This window comes from Lathyrus oleraceus, chromosome 6 (assembly GCF_024323335.1).
Source record: "Lathyrus oleraceus cultivar Zhongwan6 chromosome 6, CAAS_Psat_ZW6_1.0, whole genome shotgun sequence".
Classification (NCBI taxonomy): Eukaryota; Viridiplantae; Streptophyta; class Magnoliopsida; order Fabales; family Fabaceae; genus Lathyrus; species Lathyrus oleraceus.
The window spans coordinates 10,649,175-10,667,105 of record NC_066584.1 but is presented as its reverse complement, the minus strand read 5'-3'; the positions used below and the strand labels follow the sequence as shown (position 1 = coordinate 10,667,105).

At 34.8% G+C, this 17,931-nt stretch overlaps 2 protein-coding genes across 13 annotated transcripts; both read right to left on the bottom strand.

Moving 5' to 3' along the window:
- Positions 1-277: 277 nt before the first annotated feature.
- Positions 278-8,295, bottom strand: LOC127091231 (uncharacterized). 12 transcript variants are annotated; one of them, XM_051029804.1, is made up of 12 exons: positions 8,056-8,294; positions 7,897-7,967; positions 7,677-7,706; positions 6,889-6,980; positions 5,573-5,972; positions 4,948-5,485; positions 4,285-4,454; positions 3,676-3,907; positions 2,790-2,925; positions 1,786-1,880; positions 1,228-1,351; positions 278-897 (listed from the first exon to the last, which is right to left on the bottom strand). In XM_051029804.1, the coding sequence occupies exons 1-12, from the start codon at positions 8,136-8,138 to the stop codon at positions 820-822; spliced, it is 2,049 nt and encodes a 682-aa protein (XP_050885761.1). In that variant the 5' UTR covers positions 8,139-8,294; the 3' UTR covers positions 278-819. The 12 variants fall into 12 exon arrangements, with proteins under 12 accessions (XP_050885761.1, XP_050885759.1, XP_050885763.1 ...); XM_051029802.1 differs by having other exon boundaries at positions 4,948-5,972; XM_051029806.1 differs by having other exon boundaries at positions 4,948-5,972; positions 7,677-7,717; positions 7,897-7,951; positions 8,056-8,268.
- Positions 8,296-13,695: 5,400 nt separating this feature from the next.
- On the bottom strand, positions 13,696-14,451 carry LOC127093652 (uncharacterized). Its single transcript, XM_051032588.1, has one exon. It carries the CDS (start codon positions 14,449-14,451, stop codon positions 13,696-13,698), a length of 756 nt encoding a protein of 251 aa, XP_050888545.1.
- Positions 14,452-17,931: the final 3,480 nt, after the last annotated feature.

The window sequence follows — 17,931 nt, the reverse complement described above, 5'->3', positions numbered from 1 at the left end:
TGTGTGCTGGTAAAACATTATCCATTACACTTATGAATGAAGATTTAATCATTGCGATTTCATTGCCATCCAAATGTCATGTCAAAGTTATGGGAAATGATGAAACAAAATGAAATAAATAAAATGAATACTGTTTGAATTGTTTAAAATATAAACAATGAAATGAATCCTAAAAGAATGTATTTCGTTCAATTTCATTGAATGTCTTTGTTTTCTAGCCTCTAACTTGTAGTATAAGAGACCATATGAAACTTTATTTTATTCCATCATAAAAATATCTAGCAAAAGCACAATTATTTGATTCCATTTTATCACACTAGTGGCAATCTATTTTGTTACATAATTCACATCCATAACTATTATGTTCCCTTGCCTGATAATAAATACAGTTCATACAATCCACAAACCATTCTCTTGTCTGCACACCTAAAAGATACACTATCCGCACACTTATAAACTATCAATCTATCAGTTATCAAGTAACTATTTTTATCGAACCGAGTCATTGTCACATACATAAAATTAAAGGCATGTTTGAATGAGCCATTTTGGAAGAGAGTATTTTGAAGGGTTAATCAAGTCTATATTTTGATATATATTTGAGGTTTTGAAGGGTCAATAATACTTAATAGACTCTCTTCCACGCTACTCCAAAATCCTCCATCCAAACATATTGTAAGTTATGACCGCTTAAGAAAACATGTAGTATAAAATATCAGGATCATAACTTCAAAATCTCTTCAGCTATAGTCTTTGTCCTGAAAGGAAATGATTATCCTTTTTGATTCACTTGTAGCAGTAGAAGTGAATTCAGTTAACTCAGCACCCTCCAACTGGTGTACGGCAGAAATAAGCTGTGACTGCTTTCAATTTTCCATTTAAATAAACTTTCTCCACCTGCAACCATGATTGAAGAATTAGTTTGCTAGGGGAAAAGCTACCAACCAAAATAATGATGTTATGCAGTCAGATAGAACATATAATAAGTTCCCCATCTGTCAATATATTTTACATAAAAGCACTAACGTAATGTAGTGCTGAGAACCATGGCGTCAGTGGCGGAGCCAGGGCCCTGGTCTAAGGGGTGCAAAAATAAATAAATTCAAGATCACACAAATTAATGGTGCAAATAAAAATCTCCAGGGGGTTCAAAGTGGTAAGAGGGTTTATTGATTAAACTAAACTTCCAAAATAAAGCATATCAAACAGACAATAAGTTGAAAGTACCTCTAGCGACCATGGCGGACGGGCAGATAGAGATAACTCTGCCAATTGGTTGAAATCAACATTTTTAGGAAGGAACATGACAACTCTGGAAGCAATCTCCTTAGCAGCATTGAACAAGGTATATCTACACAGAAGCAGCATTTAGTTAAAATGGGAGGGAAATTTATGTATCTAACTATATATGCAGCAAAAACTGTGTTATAGTCATATAGACATAACTAGAAGATAAAATCAAAAGGAAAACTACTCCCTTCGGTCTTGAATATAAACGACAAAAAAAATCATGTTTGTTGGTTTAAAATATAAGTAAATGTTAACTAACTCTGTTATATTTCAAGATATTATTTCTAAAAATATCCTTCGATTAAATTAAGATTTTTTTTATTTTTCAATAACCATTTTATTCTCATAAAACAAAATTTCCTTAGATATTAAAATTACTTTCTTGATTACTTTAATAGAACTAAACACGATTAACTACTTTTATTGAGGGGTGTGAAGTAGTTTATTTTTGCTTGTGTACAAGACCGGAGGGACTGTAGACAAGCATCTACCTACCCATCACGCGGTCTAAGCATTGTCTTCATATCATAGGTCAAAACCTTAGCATAATCAGGTCCACCCCAAGGTGGAGATAGGAAAACGGTGTCAGCCTGCAAAACAATATAGTTTGTCATCAACTATCCCAGAAGTATAAGCTATTATTATGATTCCGAAAATGACTTTCATCAATATTTTGAAAACACAATTTGCAAATAGAAATCACATATAGGCCCCTTCTAACCTCAGGCATATGTATTTTAAATTTAATTAGAAGTGCGGGGAAAGTAAGGATTTGATCTTGGAGACCTTGACTATTTGGTCAAAGAGGCATACATGGGGGAAGTAAGGATTTGATCTTGGAGACCTTGACTATTTGGTCAAAGAGGCATACATATGAAATGAAAATTAATCATTCTAAAAGAAGAATAAGCTATTGTTAAGAAATGTGGTTGGGCCTAATTCAACCCTACAAAACCAGCTTGTATGGTGGAATTACCCCCCACTTATAAAGACATGTTCAGGCCATATATTTTCTGATGTGAGACTCTTAACAGCTATTATGAAGAATACGGCAATAACGGTGTTTGTTAGCATAATTATTTAACATCTTTTAACTCTGAAGTTTTAGAATTGTAGATCAGATTATAAATAGGTAGGAAGCACGTGGTTATCAATAATCAGTAACATCTTATTTGCATCTTCTTGCCTCCTAACTTGGCTGAAAAGATAGAGCAGAATGGACAGAATCAGTCATGGCAAGAAACAAATGAGAATAAAAGGTGTCACCTAAGCAACAGTGCATAACACAAGTTTCAACTAGTTTTGGTAGGCAGAGGCAAGAGATCATAGTTAGACAGATAAGGATGGGACAAAAATCTGAAATTATGTTTTTGCATTTCTAATGTTGCAAATACTTAAAAATAAATCCAAAATATAACCAGCACGACCAAAACATATCAATTATGACATCAACTCCCTTGTGCAAAACAGAAAAACGTGCAAGAAGAAAACTTTAGTACCTTTAACTTTGGTGCCAAGAGGAAGAAGTCACCCATTATGAAGTCAATCTGATCATCCACCCTATAAATAGAAGCATTGTGTCTAGCATAATCAATCTTCAATGGATCAATATCGATTGCAATCACATTTCTGCACCTGTAATATCAAATAATTGATTGCCATTAATAGAATTAAAAATCATTTTCAAATTACTTTGGCAGAGGAAGACTCAAGTATTTGACCAGTATAACAATATATAGCTACAAAATAGATTAGTCATCTTGAATATTGTTTTATGGTGAAACTACATCAAGGATCCAACATGAATCACTTATCAACATAAAACAAGAAATTTTGTTATCATTTTATCCAGTATAATTAAGATTTATATAAAATGAATATTGGCAATTACTCGACTAAAATAAAGTGAAATATAATACATAAGTAAACTAAAGACAAGAGGCATTATATGGATATATCCCATTTTTTTTCACCGCACGCATTTGGTGACTACAGCACCTATAATCACATTATTTATGCATAAACAATTATGATTGCTCACAAAATGGTGCCATACGAAGGCACCCAGATAGGCCAATATCATCATAATGAATCCGAAGCCATTGGGAACACAAGGAGGTATTGTGTAAAAATTTGAGCATATCAACAAACCCAAGGACATGTTTACTGTCTCTCCCTTGCTATGTTAGTGTTATTATTCAAGTTGCTATAAGCATAGAATAATCTTAAACAACCAAGTGTTAATTTTTTTGTTCTTCCTTGGAAAATTTCAAATCTTTCTGTTTGATGAATACAAAACATCTACCAAGTATTATCCAGTACAGCAACCAAAAACCACATTAATTTATCACCTATGTACATGACTAATTAATACACACTACTAACCGTTGTGCAAATTGGATAGCATTTCCACCAACACCGGTAAAACAGTCAATTACTGTGCCGCCTGCACAACGGGATGCTTGATAATGAGCAATAACCTCTGGAGTGACAGAAAACCACCCTTCCTCGTCCATTTTAACACCATCATCAAATCTAGTGAATAAAATATACCTCTGACACCAATATTTGGCAATGACTGCAGAATAAGCTTCAGGCATTTTTTGAAGTTCGAGATCTGTAAAATGAAAAATGTTTATTACGGGATATTGCTGTCAACTTTGGACAATATATTGCAACTAGTCAACAGAATCTATATGCAGGCATTAATATCTAGCATTACATTGGCATATTAGTTTTTATCAAATCATACAAACATCTATCCAATATTCTACCTATTTAACTACTACAACAGCTTTAGTAATAAAAAAAACTACTACAACAGCAAAGTACTAATTAAGCATCTATCAGGTATCAAGTGTTATATGCATTTGACTCAGAAAGTATGTCATAAGCTTGGCACCAAAGCTTAAAGGTTCAGTAGAATAGCAACATATTGCAGAAGCCACACATGCGGTAGAAGCAGTGTCCAATAATAAAGCATTTATCTCAAACCTTCAGTTTCATAATCAAATTTCTTCCGCCTGGGTTTTCTTTTCACTTTCTTTTCCTGTTTTGACATGAAAGGATCAGCTTTATTATCCAACCCAGGCGTATCTATTACCATGTTTTCCATTGGTGTATGATCGACCTCTGATGTTGCTTGACTGCATCGATCATTAGAGCTGCAAAACATAGAAGTTGTTAGGAGAGTAGATAAATCTACATAATCAGAAAGGCTATGCAGACATCCATTTTCATTTTCTTCTTAGAATCATAAACCATTCATTGGCCTGCACTTACAAGCTTAAGTTTTTCGAGGGATTTGGTTTACAACATCATATCAGAGCCTCCTGGCTTTTATTCTTGCCAGTGATCTTTCTAAGTGATAATAATAATAATAGTGACTGGACCTATGCTACTTTGTTCAAGCTTAACAATTTACATCATATAACAACTTAAGCATTGACATTTTCTAACTTTTGAATTTGTTTTTATATTTGAAAAGCTTTATCAAGCAATAATGTATGGTAGCTGTCTAAGAAAACTTTGGTTCAGCACTTATATTGTTATTTGCAAGCACGATAAAATGTCAACAAAAAACTGCTTTAGCTTAATACTATAATGACTATTTCATTTATGCTTGAAGTAAAACTATAAGTTTAGAAAATAAAATACCTAATGACGTGATCCAGAGTATTCGATACTGAACAGCATGTAACTCCGTCGTTGCAACTACTTCTCTCAAGATTCTCATCTGTATGATGAAGACATTGGTCTTCACTATTGGTAGCAATGTCAGAGACCAAATTTTCAGCAGCAACTCCAATCTCAGCCGAATACTCTTCATGTTGCATTCCTGATAAGTTCTCTTCCACCAAGGTTTCTTCAGGTGGTTTAATGCTGCTTTGTGTTTCACATTCCTCTGCTGACTTTAAAGCTTCACTATCATCTAATTCAGTACACTCACAAAATGCTAGATGCTCCATCCCTGGGGGTGGGTCCCATGTAGAAATGTCTGTTTTGACATTATAGAAGTATCTTTGCTTATAAAAAGTATCCCATAACACCATCCAATCTTCAAGTTCACCATAATCATTAGACCCATCAATTCTGTCACATCCATTCCATTCCAAAATCATGGGAAGTGATTCTGATTCATTAGCTTGTGGCTGCCATGTGGCAGCACCATCATCATTGAAAACAGTCTCACAATCTGCAGTTTTGCAAACAATTGGTGAACTTTCTAAACATTCATTGTCAACTTCGTCCAATTCTATCCCACAAAAACTGACATCAGCACCTGTCAAATGGCTTCCAGCAGAGACTCCTGTATCCAAGGCACATGCAATTTTCAAATCAAAGTCACTATTCTGGACATCATTAGTTTCTACAACTTTTATACTATTATTTTCCTCCTTGGAAATGCCATTAGCTAACCCAACATAGCATGGTGCATCATCTCCTTCATCAGAGACACATTGGGCCATGTCAACCTCCACTGCACCATCACAGTAGGATTTTTCACTTTGGCCCAGCATTGATATACAAGATAAAGAACTGTTAGTTTTATCATGAAATTTAGCAGGAGATATAACCTCCTCTGTGCTCACTTCATTTAGAGCTTCATCAACAGGGTTGTTACAAGTACGTGGATGCTTGGATCGTACACGCTTCTTTTTGCTTTTTACCGATCCACATTTCTACAACAAGATAGAAACATATGGTTGGAAGCAAATTTACAATCATATATGTTAGAGCAAAATATGAATGATAGAGGAGAAAGAGTGTTGATACTATTTCACCAACCAAAAGACAGTAAGTATTTGAATAGCTTATAAAATAGCTTAATTAACTCTTTTAAACTTATTTTCATAAGCTCTCCAAAATAGCTTATAAAAACAGCTTATACAAAGTTTATCTGAATTCGATCCTCATTTCCAGCTTGATTATAAAAACAATTAATACATAGGCACTTAATTAAGTAGTTTACCCATATACCCCATTGATAGTAATAGTTTAGATTGCCTCTGGTATCAACAACACCTATTAATATTATTGAATTTATTCACTGCAGAGGCAAATTATCAACTATATAACTCAACAAAATCACATCTTAATTACCTTTCATAACCCTGTGCACTTCGAACATTTTCTTAATCAAAACAAGGGTGGGAAAAGTGCTAAGCCCACCTGTGAGCTAGTAATAGTTTGGTTCACTTTTCTAATGAGTGAATCACTCAAGTAAGTAGTATGTATTTGGTTTTATTTTTGGAAAAATTAAACTGGTTTATTTTATATCTTAAAATATGTAAGATATGTTGACTCAAAAATGTGAGTCTGGCTCATTGCTAAAGGGTGTGTTTGAATGGAGAGTTTTGGAAGCCTAAGTCAATTTTTTATATGTATTTGAGATTTAAAAGAATTGAAAGAATAACATGATAGATGATCCTAGTGAGCTTAGAGTAACCTAACTTGAGCCAGTATTCTTATTGAGCCAAACCAGCAGAACTTGAGCATTATCACTCCTAGACATTGAATGAATATGCAAACCTAACCTTCTATTAACTAAAACATATATCAGGAAACGTCAGTTTAATCTATACATCTAGGTGCTACCTTGTTTGTCTCAAAGGAGAGAGGGAGACCCAATTCATTCATTTGTTTGTTCAGTTCCAAATCTTCAGGTACTATAACAATGTTACTCCGATCTACAACACATAAAAGAAAAACAATGTACAAACCCTTTCGTTAATGAATCAGTTTCAGTGAAAACAAATAAATAAAAATGAACTATCAATTTAGTCCCTAAACTTTTATTGCATCTTCAATTTAGTTACTAAACTATATTAATACACTGTACACAGTCATTTTGGTCGAGAATCGTGTAACATGCTCAAATTTTTGTTCAAGTGTCATTTTTGTTTGTAATTTAAGAACTGAATTGACCAAGTAAAAAACAAATTTGATGACCAAAATGACACAAGGACTAATTAAAGAAACATTTGAGGATGTTCTTGCAATTTCAATACATTCAGAGACTATAATGACAACGTCAAGTACCAAAATGGCTGTTTTTATAATATTCCTTTTTTTCTCATAGTAGTAATCAGTAGTCTCTAGATATATATAAAATCCATCAATTTAAACCAATCTCGGATGAAAATAAGTATATATTTGGTTCTGCGGTGACGAGAATTGATTCTGAATGAATTTATTTTGTTTAAAAGTGAGTTGGATGTAAAGTGATTTATGTTTGGATACATTTATGGAAAAGTGAGTTGAACAACAAATTCCAGGATAAGAATCATGTATAAACTCAAGCTACAAATTCTAAATTCAACTAGAATCAATTCTACCTTAGAAGAACCAAACACCACAAAATCATTCCAAAATCAATTATATACCTCTATAATTTCTTTTTCCGCTTCCAAAAGCTAAACCAAACCTACACTAAATCAATTTAGTTAAAATTTGAGGATTTTTCATATACTTTAGGGACGGGTTATTATATTTATACAGTTTAGGAACTAAATTGGAGATAGTAACATAGTTTATAAGCAAAATTGATGATTCAATCAATAATAAAAAAATAAGTGTTGAAATAAAGAATGAAAAAGCACTAGCCAGGAATTGAATTTGATTCGTGATTGTTGTGATGAGCTTCAGACGAAGGTTTAACCTGGAAGCCATCATCCCTGTAAGAAAGGATAATAAAGTAAAGAAACCCTAGTATTGCACATACAGAGAGAGAAGAAGAAGAAAGAGTGAAAGAACAATACTGACCAGAGAAAGACTTCAGTAACACTGAAGAGAGAACCGAGGGAGTGGATAGCAGCGCCGTCGTAGTCGGAGTCGGCGATCACCATATCGGAAACTGAAAGTAGAGTATACTACTCACTACCGTCTCCGGCAACCTCTATGAAAACGAAGCGCGCCGCTTTATGTTATTGAGTACTACTAGTAGTACTCTCTCTATGTACTGTAGTTCGCACTCTCATCTTCTAGGAAGTTCAAATAATTATTAGACTTTTATTTTACGCGAACCACGGTTTAATTGAACTACTAGTTCTTGTGCCCGTGCGATGCACGAAAATGAGTTGTCTCATTCAATGACTAATTAATATAAAATTGAAATATACAATATAATTAACTCAATAAATATAAAATTACATATTAATAGGTGTTAATAAGTATATATATATATATATATATATATATATATATATATATATATATATATATATATATATATATATATATATATATATATATATATATATATATATATATATATATATATATATATATATATATATATATATATATATATATATATATATATATATATATATATATATATATATATATATATATATATATATATATATATATATATATATATATATATATATATATATATATATATATATATATATATATATATATATATATATATATATATATATATATATATATATATATATATATATATATATATATATATATATATATATATATATATATATATATATATATATATTTGTGTAAGTTCTAGAGGTCAATACTTTTGGTACTTGTATCGAATTATTTATTAATAATAAAATGCTTTTTCTTTATTATGTTTGTCTAATAAAATCCCTAGAATAGATAGTCCGTTTAATGTATCGAATGTAACTTAATCATGAAATCACATTAAACATAAGGACATTATTCTAAAAGTATCAATAGTCGAGCTTTATTGTAAAGTGGGATAACATTAAAGCATTAAGACTATTATGTATATAGACTGATGATCACATCTCAAGGATCATGGATAAGGAGTTATCAAGTTTTAAACATAGGTATGAATATTAAGAGTAATATTTATACTGGATTGACCCGCTATGAGAATACTATATAGAATGTTATGCAAAGTGTCATAAGTTATTCTCATGATGACAATGGTGTATACCACCCTTCGACCTGAAACCACTATGGACCCTAGATGTAGAGTCGAGTGCCTTATTGCTTATCAAACATTGTCCGTAACTGGATGACCATAAAGACAGTTGATGGGTACTCCATGAAGCATGCTGAGGGACATGAGTGACCTAGATGGAATTTGTTCATCCTACGTAACAGGATAAATGTCTATGGGCTCAATATTGAACTGGACAAGGATGACACGGTCTATGCCTTGTGTTCAATATAGACATAAGGGCAAAAGGATAATTGTGCACATAAATATTATCACAAAAGAATTTGTCAAATCATATGACATTTTCGTGTCTTGGATAGCAGTGATGTGTTGCTAGACACCGCTCACTGTTTATTATGTTAAATACGTGATTTAATATAATTGTCAATGCCGCGAAAACCTACAAGGTCACACACAAAATGACAGATTGATGAGAGATAGAGTAACTAAGGAATACCGTAATGTACGGTGCACTTAAATAGAACCCTTGCGTAGAAGCATTTGTGCAGTTGCAATTTCGTTTCTCTCTCTCTCACTCAAAGCCTTCATTCGTAACAGCTACCACTGAGATTGAAGGAATTCGTTCGTGTGGACTGAGTAGAGGTTGTTGTCATCGTTCAACGTTCGTGATCGCTCCGTAAATCTGCATCAAAGATTACAATCGCCACAAGAGGTAACGATTCTATCACTGATCATGTCCATTCGTAAGGATCACTAAAGGAGAAATTTTAAATTCCGCAGCATTTTGGATCGCTCTTCTCCTTCAATATATATATATATATATATATATATATATATATATATATATATATATATATATATATATATATATATATATATATATATATATATATATATATATATATATATATATATATATATATATATATATATGATTTAATTGAAATAAAGTGTAAAAGGATTTTGACTTTTATTTTAAAAATCTATAAAGTAAAGCAAATGAGTGATGGTGATGAATCGACGGGGTAAAACTTTTTACAGTACATAATAATTAATAGGTGTTAATAAATATTATATGTATAATTTATGAATAATAGGTGTTAATAAGTATTATATATATATATATATATATATATATATATATATATATATATATATATATATATATATATATATATATATATATATATATAATTTTATATAAAAAGGTGTTAATAAGTATTATATGTATAATTTATGAATAAGTTATTATAAATTATGTTATAAGTTTTGTTTAATACATGTTATTCATTCTCGAATACTTAACGTGTGAAACACCGAATTTTTTATTTAAATAATTTAGTTTTTTATTTTTAAAATAACTCACATTTCAAATAGATTCTCAAATTATCCCATATTAAAACATGTGTTCTAGGTTAATTGACATATACCCTTAATTTTAAAGAGGAGACGTCAATTGAATTGACTTCTACACCTAGTGTTGCCAAATCAATTGGCGTCTCTGTGTAAGAAATGAGAGAAAACGCCAATTGGTCTGGCGCATGTATGTGTTGTGTAATTTTTGTTTTAAATAATAGAAATTTTATTTAGAAGTCGAAATTTGTTAGAACATAAAAACTCAAATTGAAGGTTTGACAATGGTGGAAGATAAGAAATTGGGGAAGATGAAGTTGAGAGAGAATTAGAGAGAACAAAATGATATTGGATGAATAGTAAATTTGGCATTAATTGGAATTGAGAATATTACAAGAGTATTTATACATTGAGAGAATAACAAAAAATACAACTCAAAATACAACTAAAGTGACCCAACAATTAAATTCTGTTATTTTTGGAAAAGGTAATAACAGAAATATAATTGTATTTAACACACCACCTCACTTTAGTTGCTCTAAGTCCACTATGCTCAAGCACTTCTTCAGCCTCTTGAACACATCATTTGTCACACCCTTTGTCAACAAGTCTGCGACTTGGTCTTCGCTTCGGCAATAACTCAGTCTAAGCTTTCCATCACCGACCAATTCTCTCAAATAATGAAACCGCATCTCAATATGCTTGCTCCTTCCGTGTGCAATCGAATTCTTCGTAAGATTTATTGTGGAAACATTGTCTACAAACAGTATGGTGGCATCAGCATCACCACATCTCAATTCCTTCAATAGATTCATAAGCCACATAGCTTGGCACGCACCTAACGCCGCCGCAATGTACTCGGCCTCACAAGAAGAGAGTGCTACAACCGGTTCCTTTTTCGAACACCAAGAGATTGGTGTACTACCAAACATAAAGATGTACCCCGTCGTCGATTTTCGGTCATCTTTATCTCCGCACCAATTAGAATCGGTGTAGTCAAGTAAATTACACTTACGCCCCGTGTTTGATGCGGGAAAGAGAATTCCGCAACCAAGAGTACCTTTCACATTTCTAAGGATCCTCTTGACCGCCACCAAGTGAGACACCTTAGGTCTCTCCATGAATCTACTCGCAATACCGATACTAAAAGCCAAATCCAGCCGCTTATTGCACAAATACCGTAACGATCCAATCAAGCTCCGGTAAAGTGTTGGATCGACATCCTCCTCCTCATCACTTTTGGACAGCTGCACTCTAGCCTCACAAGGTATAATAGAAGCATTACAATGCTCCATATCACACTTTTTCAAAATATCTAGAGCATACCTCCTTTGGTGAATAAGCAATCCCACTTTTGACTTGTGAAACTCTATGCCAAGGAAGTAATTCATGACACCAAGGTCTGTCATCTCAAACTCTCTCATGAGCTCACTTTTGAACCTTGAAATACCCTTGTCATGGCTGCCCGTAATCAAGAGATCATCAACATACAAGCAAAGTATAATAACATCATCATTCGTATCCGATCTCACATAAACTCCATGTTCGAATACACATCATTTGAAACCAATGTCAATAAGAAAGTCGTCAATACGTTTGTTCCAAGCTCTTGGAGCTTGTTTCAAACCATACAACGCCTTGTGTAGCTTGTAATACTTCATCTCTTGATTTTTTATCACGAAACTAGGTGGCTTCCCCACATAGACTTCCTCAACAAGAGGACCATTCAAAAATGCAGATTCGACATCCATTTGGTACACCATCCAATTGCTGTTATGCGCAATACCAACAACCAAACGAATAGTCTCTAATCTAGCCACCGGTGTGAATACCTCCTCATAGTCTATACCATCTCGTTGCAAGAACCTCTTCGCCATTAATCGAGCTTTGTGCTTGATTACTTCACCTTTGGGATTTGCTTTAACCTTATAGACCCATCGCACACTTATCGGTTTCTTTCCAAGTGGTAAATCGACCAACTCCCAAGTACCGTTTTTCTCAATGGATTCCAGCTCCTCTTTCATTGCACATATCCACTTAGGATCACTTAAGGCTTCTTCCTCATTTACCGATTCGGATTCGGCCATAAGCGCGAAATGAACAAAATCACCATCGTTATTCACTTTGTTATCTTGGAATCTTTCATAATCTCAGAGTCTATGAGGCAAGGCTCTTTGCCTCACTAGTCTACCATTATTAACAGCATCATTTTGCGCTACTGTAGGTTCTGGTACAACGGTGTCGGAAGCCTCCGGATCAGCGATTTCAAAAAACTGTTGTTGCTATTTTTCTGTGAGTAACCGGTTACTGCAAGTAGGGTAACCGATTACTGTTGCATTTTCTGCACTTTTGACTTCATCAAAAGTCACATCCCGGGTTATGACGATCTTCCAATTTTTTTCATCGAACAACTTGTACCCTCCAGTAGAGTGATATCCTACAAATATCATCTTTTCACCCTTATCATCCAATTTCTTCCGAAGTTGGTTCGGTACATGACGATATGCAATCGATCCAAAAACGCGTAAATGATTCAAATTCGGTTTGAAGCCACTCCAAGCCTCTTCCGGTGTGAGTTTCTCCAGCTTCTTAGTGGGACACCTATTCAACAAGTAGGTGGCTGTAGACACGGCCTCACCCCACAATTCCTTAGGCAAATTTTCCCCACAAAGCGTACTACGCACCATGTTCATTATTGTACGATTTTTCCTCTCGGCAACCCCATTTTGTTGAGGCGTATACGGAGGCACCACCTCACGTACAATTCCCTCAAGATCACAAAACTTCCCAAACTCACTAGAGGTATACTCACCTCCACCATCCGTTTTGAGAATTTTGAGCTTCCGACCGCTTTGGCGCTCCACCATGGATTTGAAATTCTTGAAAACTCCAAATACCTCATCTTTTCTCTTGATAAGATATGTCCAAAGCTTCCTACTAAAATCGTCAATGAACGTAACAAAATATCTATTGCCACCATAAGTCTCTACTTGCATCGGTCCGCAAACGTCTGAACATACCACCTCAAGTAAGCCTTTGGTTCTTCAACCCGCATCTTTGCTAAACATATTCTTGTGTTGTTTAGCCTTCACACATTCCTCACACAATTCAGTTGGAATATTAATGTGTGGCAACCTTGTTACCATTTCACTTTATTGCAACATTCTTAGATCCCTAAAATTAAGGTAACCAAGACGGTAATGCCATAACCACTCATCTCTACTTGTCGCGGTAGCTAGACAATGATGCTCCATAACCTTTAACTCAACCTTAAAGATTCTATTGGCAGCCATCGGTGCTTTTAGAATCAACACACCTTTTGAATCCAAAACGCGTAAAATCTTGTCCTCCAAACGAATTTTGTATCCTCTTTCAAGTAATTGGCCAATGCTTAAAAGATTACACTTAATTCTCGGTATATACAAGACATCTTTAATCCTTGAATATCCAACATTCCTTTTTCCGATCAAAATATCTCCTACCCCTTCGGCGCTTAAAGTGGTGTCGTCGGCAAATTTGACTTTACTTTTTGCCGCTTGATTGATTTGCACAAACCAATCTTTTCGACCCGTCATATGTGTTGAACAATCGGAATCCAAGTACCACTCATCTCTCCCTTGGACTCCGTCACGAACGGTAACCAATGCACTTCGATCCGAATGCGTTTTCTCACTATTTTCCGGAATGGTACAGTTGTTGTCCCGCAAACTGTCACTACTGTAGTTGCTGCCCGAAACATCCGTAATGCCATAACTCTCCTCCGTAATCATTACTAGAAGTGTGTCCTCATCATCCACCTCTTCCCTAGCAACCTTGGCTTCATTATTGTGATTCTCATTTGATTTACCACGACACGAATTTGCAAAGTGTCCAAACTTTCTACACTTGTAGCATTGCACCTTACTCATATCACGATTCTTAAAACCATTGCTATACCACTGTCCTTGGAGCTACTTTCACCCTTTTCACTCGTCGAATGCTTTGAATTTTGCGAATTGTTTGAACCAAAATTCTGAAATTTTGATTTACCTCTCGCCGCAAATTTTCCTTTCGACCTCTTGTTCTTTTCATTGAAACGCGCTTGCAAAGCAACCTCCACTTTGGCTTTGTCGGCGCCTCTCCCCTCCATCCTTTTTTCATGTGCCTCTAATGAACTTTACAATTCATCCTTGCTCAAAGTTGTTAGATCCTTTGATTCTTCAATAGCCACAACTATGTTGTCGAAACGTGATGTTAACGAATGCAATACTTTCGATACAACATTCTACTCAAAAATCGTTTCCCCACAAGATTTGATTTAATTAACTAATCGGGTAATACGCGCAATGTAGTCGTTGATCGTTTCTTTGTCTTCCATTTATGTTAACTCGAATTGTCGCTTGTAAGTTTGTAACCTTACAACCTCCGCTTTGACGACACCAGCATATGCTTTCTCCAAGATTTCCCATGCTTGCTTCGCCGATTCACAATCTCCGACCTTCTCGAAATTGTCGTTATCAACACATGAATGAATCAAGAATATGGCTTTTGTAATCCTTCTTCTTCTCTTCTTTGTGTGTAGCTCTTTGAATGTCGGTAGCCTTTGCCCCTAATTGTGTAACTCCATTGACGAGAATCTCAAGCACCTCTTGATAACCAAACAAGACCTTCATTTGTTTCGCCCATTTATCATAGTTCTTCGAATTAAGAATCAGGAGATTGGTGGGAATTCGATCATTGGAAACGGTTGCCATTGTTGCAGCGGATTAGGATCAATAACCAAAGCTCTTGATGCCAAATGTTAGAACATAAAAATTAAATTGAAGGTTTGACAATGGTGGAAGATAAGAAATTGTGGAAGATGAAGTTGAGAGAGAATTAGAGAGAATAAAATGATATTTGATGAATAGTAAATTTGGCATTAATTGGAATTGGGAATATTACAAGAGTATTTATACATTGAGAGAATAACAAAAAATACAACTCAAAATACAACTAAAGTGACGCAACAATTAAATTCTGTTATTTTTGGAAAAGGTAATAACAAAAATTTAATTTCATTTAACAAAATTGGACCAATTGGTACTAATATTAATATGTGTTTACATAAGAATATCAAAAATATTAATGTCGTTGACCGGGATGACCCAACCAACCTCCGGTACCACATCCCCTAACTACTTGAATGTGTGGCCCTAACCCACGTTGATGATTCACCCTAAGTGTTTAAGGATTTGAGGGCCCAGGAACATCACCACCACCTGCAGGAGATTACCTAAGATATTCAGACAAATCTGTGTAGTCATGTGTATGCAATGAAGCGCTACCGTCATAGCTGAGTTTGTGACCTATGTCAGAGTAGTTGGGTTGTGTTTGAGTTATTGGAGGGCGACCGAGATGATTGAAGGGCGACATTGGTGTGAATGATGTGTCGAGGAAAGATTGAAATGGTTGTTGTGGTGTTTGGTAGGCATATGGTTATTACATGTTTTGGTTTTGCGATGTTTGGGCTTTTTGGCTATGGTAGGAGGGACGATTTGTGTTAAATGATCACTGGGTATTTTGGCTAAGGCGACTATGGTAGGGTGATATGTTGGGTGCATATCGATGTTGGGTGTCTTGATGATGATCTTCTTGTTGGTTGTAGTACGAGGATACTCTTGGTATTGTGGTTGAGTGTTTAACATGTTATGGTCATAGATTTGTCTGTTTGTGGACCGATAATTTTGATGGGTAGGGGTTGTGAGTAACCGGTCTGACAATGTTGTGGGGGGTTAAATGTTGAACCTTCTTCTGTGTAAGTTACCTGGCGTCAAACGCATTGATTCAATAAGGTATGTCATTGAATGTCGTAACATTCTTTGCAAGTTTCGGCTGACTGCGTCTAACAGGAAGATAAGTGATTCTTGGTAGATAGCTTCTATATACTCACCTCACAGTTGCACCGTCACTAATATTATACAGGATTGTCGAAAATTAAGCGCTGAATTGATATGTCAATACATTTTGTTGCTTGTTAACAAGGAACCATCAGTGAAGATGAGTATAATAATATCTAATATTGTCACACAATATAATTATACTCCCTCGTACAAGAAAGCGTGGATTGAAAGGACAAAGGTTGTTGAACAAGTATTCGGCAACTGGGAGGATTCATACAAAGAATTGTCTCGGTTTTTATGGGTACTTAAGACATACGCACCAGGGACTGTTGCAATTATGGAGACATTGTCGGCATTTACACCAGACAGAACTTGTGTTGGTGGAAATAGAATATTTCACCGACTCTTTTGGGTGTTTCAACCATGCATCAAAGGTTTCACATTCTGCAAACCTATTATTGAAATTTATGGAAGATGGTTATACGGAAAATACAATGGCACCTTGCTTATGGTTGTTGCACAAGACGACAATAATAATGTCTTTCTCATTTCCTTTCCTGTAGTTGAAGGTGAAAACGTTGGTGGTTGGGGTTTCTTCCTTAGTCATCTCAGAACACATGTTTCTCCACAAACCAATCTCTGTTTGATTTCAGACGAACATGCTGCTATTGAGAGTGCTTATAATAACCATGATAACGGATGACATAATCATCTTTCTATCCATATCTATTGCATTAGACATATCTCATAAAACTTCACGCATGCAATCAAAGACAAGAACCTTCACAAAAAATGGTGAATGAGGGTATGCTTTAACTCAACCATCATGTCAATATTACCGTGACAAAATTAGATTGTCAAATGCAAGTGCAGGAAGGTGGGTGGATAACATATCATTAGAGTAGTGGACAAGGGAATTTGATTGAGGATGTCGACGGGTCCACATGACAACAAACCTTGTGGAATGCATGAACGGCGTCTTCAAAGGCATTAGAAATATACCAATAACCGCATTGGTGAGAACAACCTATTTTAGGTTGGCATAGACCTTCGCAACCAGAGGCGAAAGATGGAGTGTTGTGTTAATGTCAGGTTAATTATTCAGTGAATGATGTATGAAAGTCATGAAAGAGGAAACTATCAAATCTAGCACACACACGATTATAATCTTTGACCGTCATAGGAAATTTTTCAGTGTATAGGAAACAATGGACCACAATGAGGTGATGCCTAATTTATCCTATGATGTCAGACTAAACATAAGTTGGTGCGACTGTGGCAAGTTTCAGGTCTTCCGTATACCTTGTTCCCATGTCATTGCGGCATGCACACATACTCGCCATGATGCTTACAACTATCTATCTGATGTTTATAAGGCCATTACTGTCATGAATGTCTACAATAAAAGCTTCTTAGTGCTAGCAATGGAGGAATCTTGGTCTACATATTAAGGGAACATAGTTTGGCATAACGATGAGATGCGAAGAAAAAAAAAAGGACAGTCAAACAGCACGTGTATTAGAATAG

What these genes read in the sequence shown, in the direction of transcription:
- LOC127091231 (XM_051029802.1), bottom strand. Translation starts at nt 8,138, where the DNA reads ATGGTGATCGCCGACTCCGACTACGACGGCGCTGCTATCCACTCCCTC. An exon ending in CGGAAAAAGAAATTATAGAG is followed by an intron (nt 6,981 to 7,676) that starts GTATATAATTGA and finishes TATGTGTTGTAG; the next exon opens with ATCGGAGTAACATTGTTATA. An exon ending in ATGCTTAGACCGCGTGATGG is followed by an intron (nt 1,352 to 1,785) that starts GTAGGTAGATGC and finishes GCTTCTGTGTAG; the next exon opens with ATATACCTTGTTCAATGCTG.
- LOC127093652 (XM_051032588.1), bottom strand. Translation starts at nt 14,451, where the DNA reads ATGAGTAAGGTGCAATGCTACAAGTGTAGAAAGTTTGGACACTTTGCA.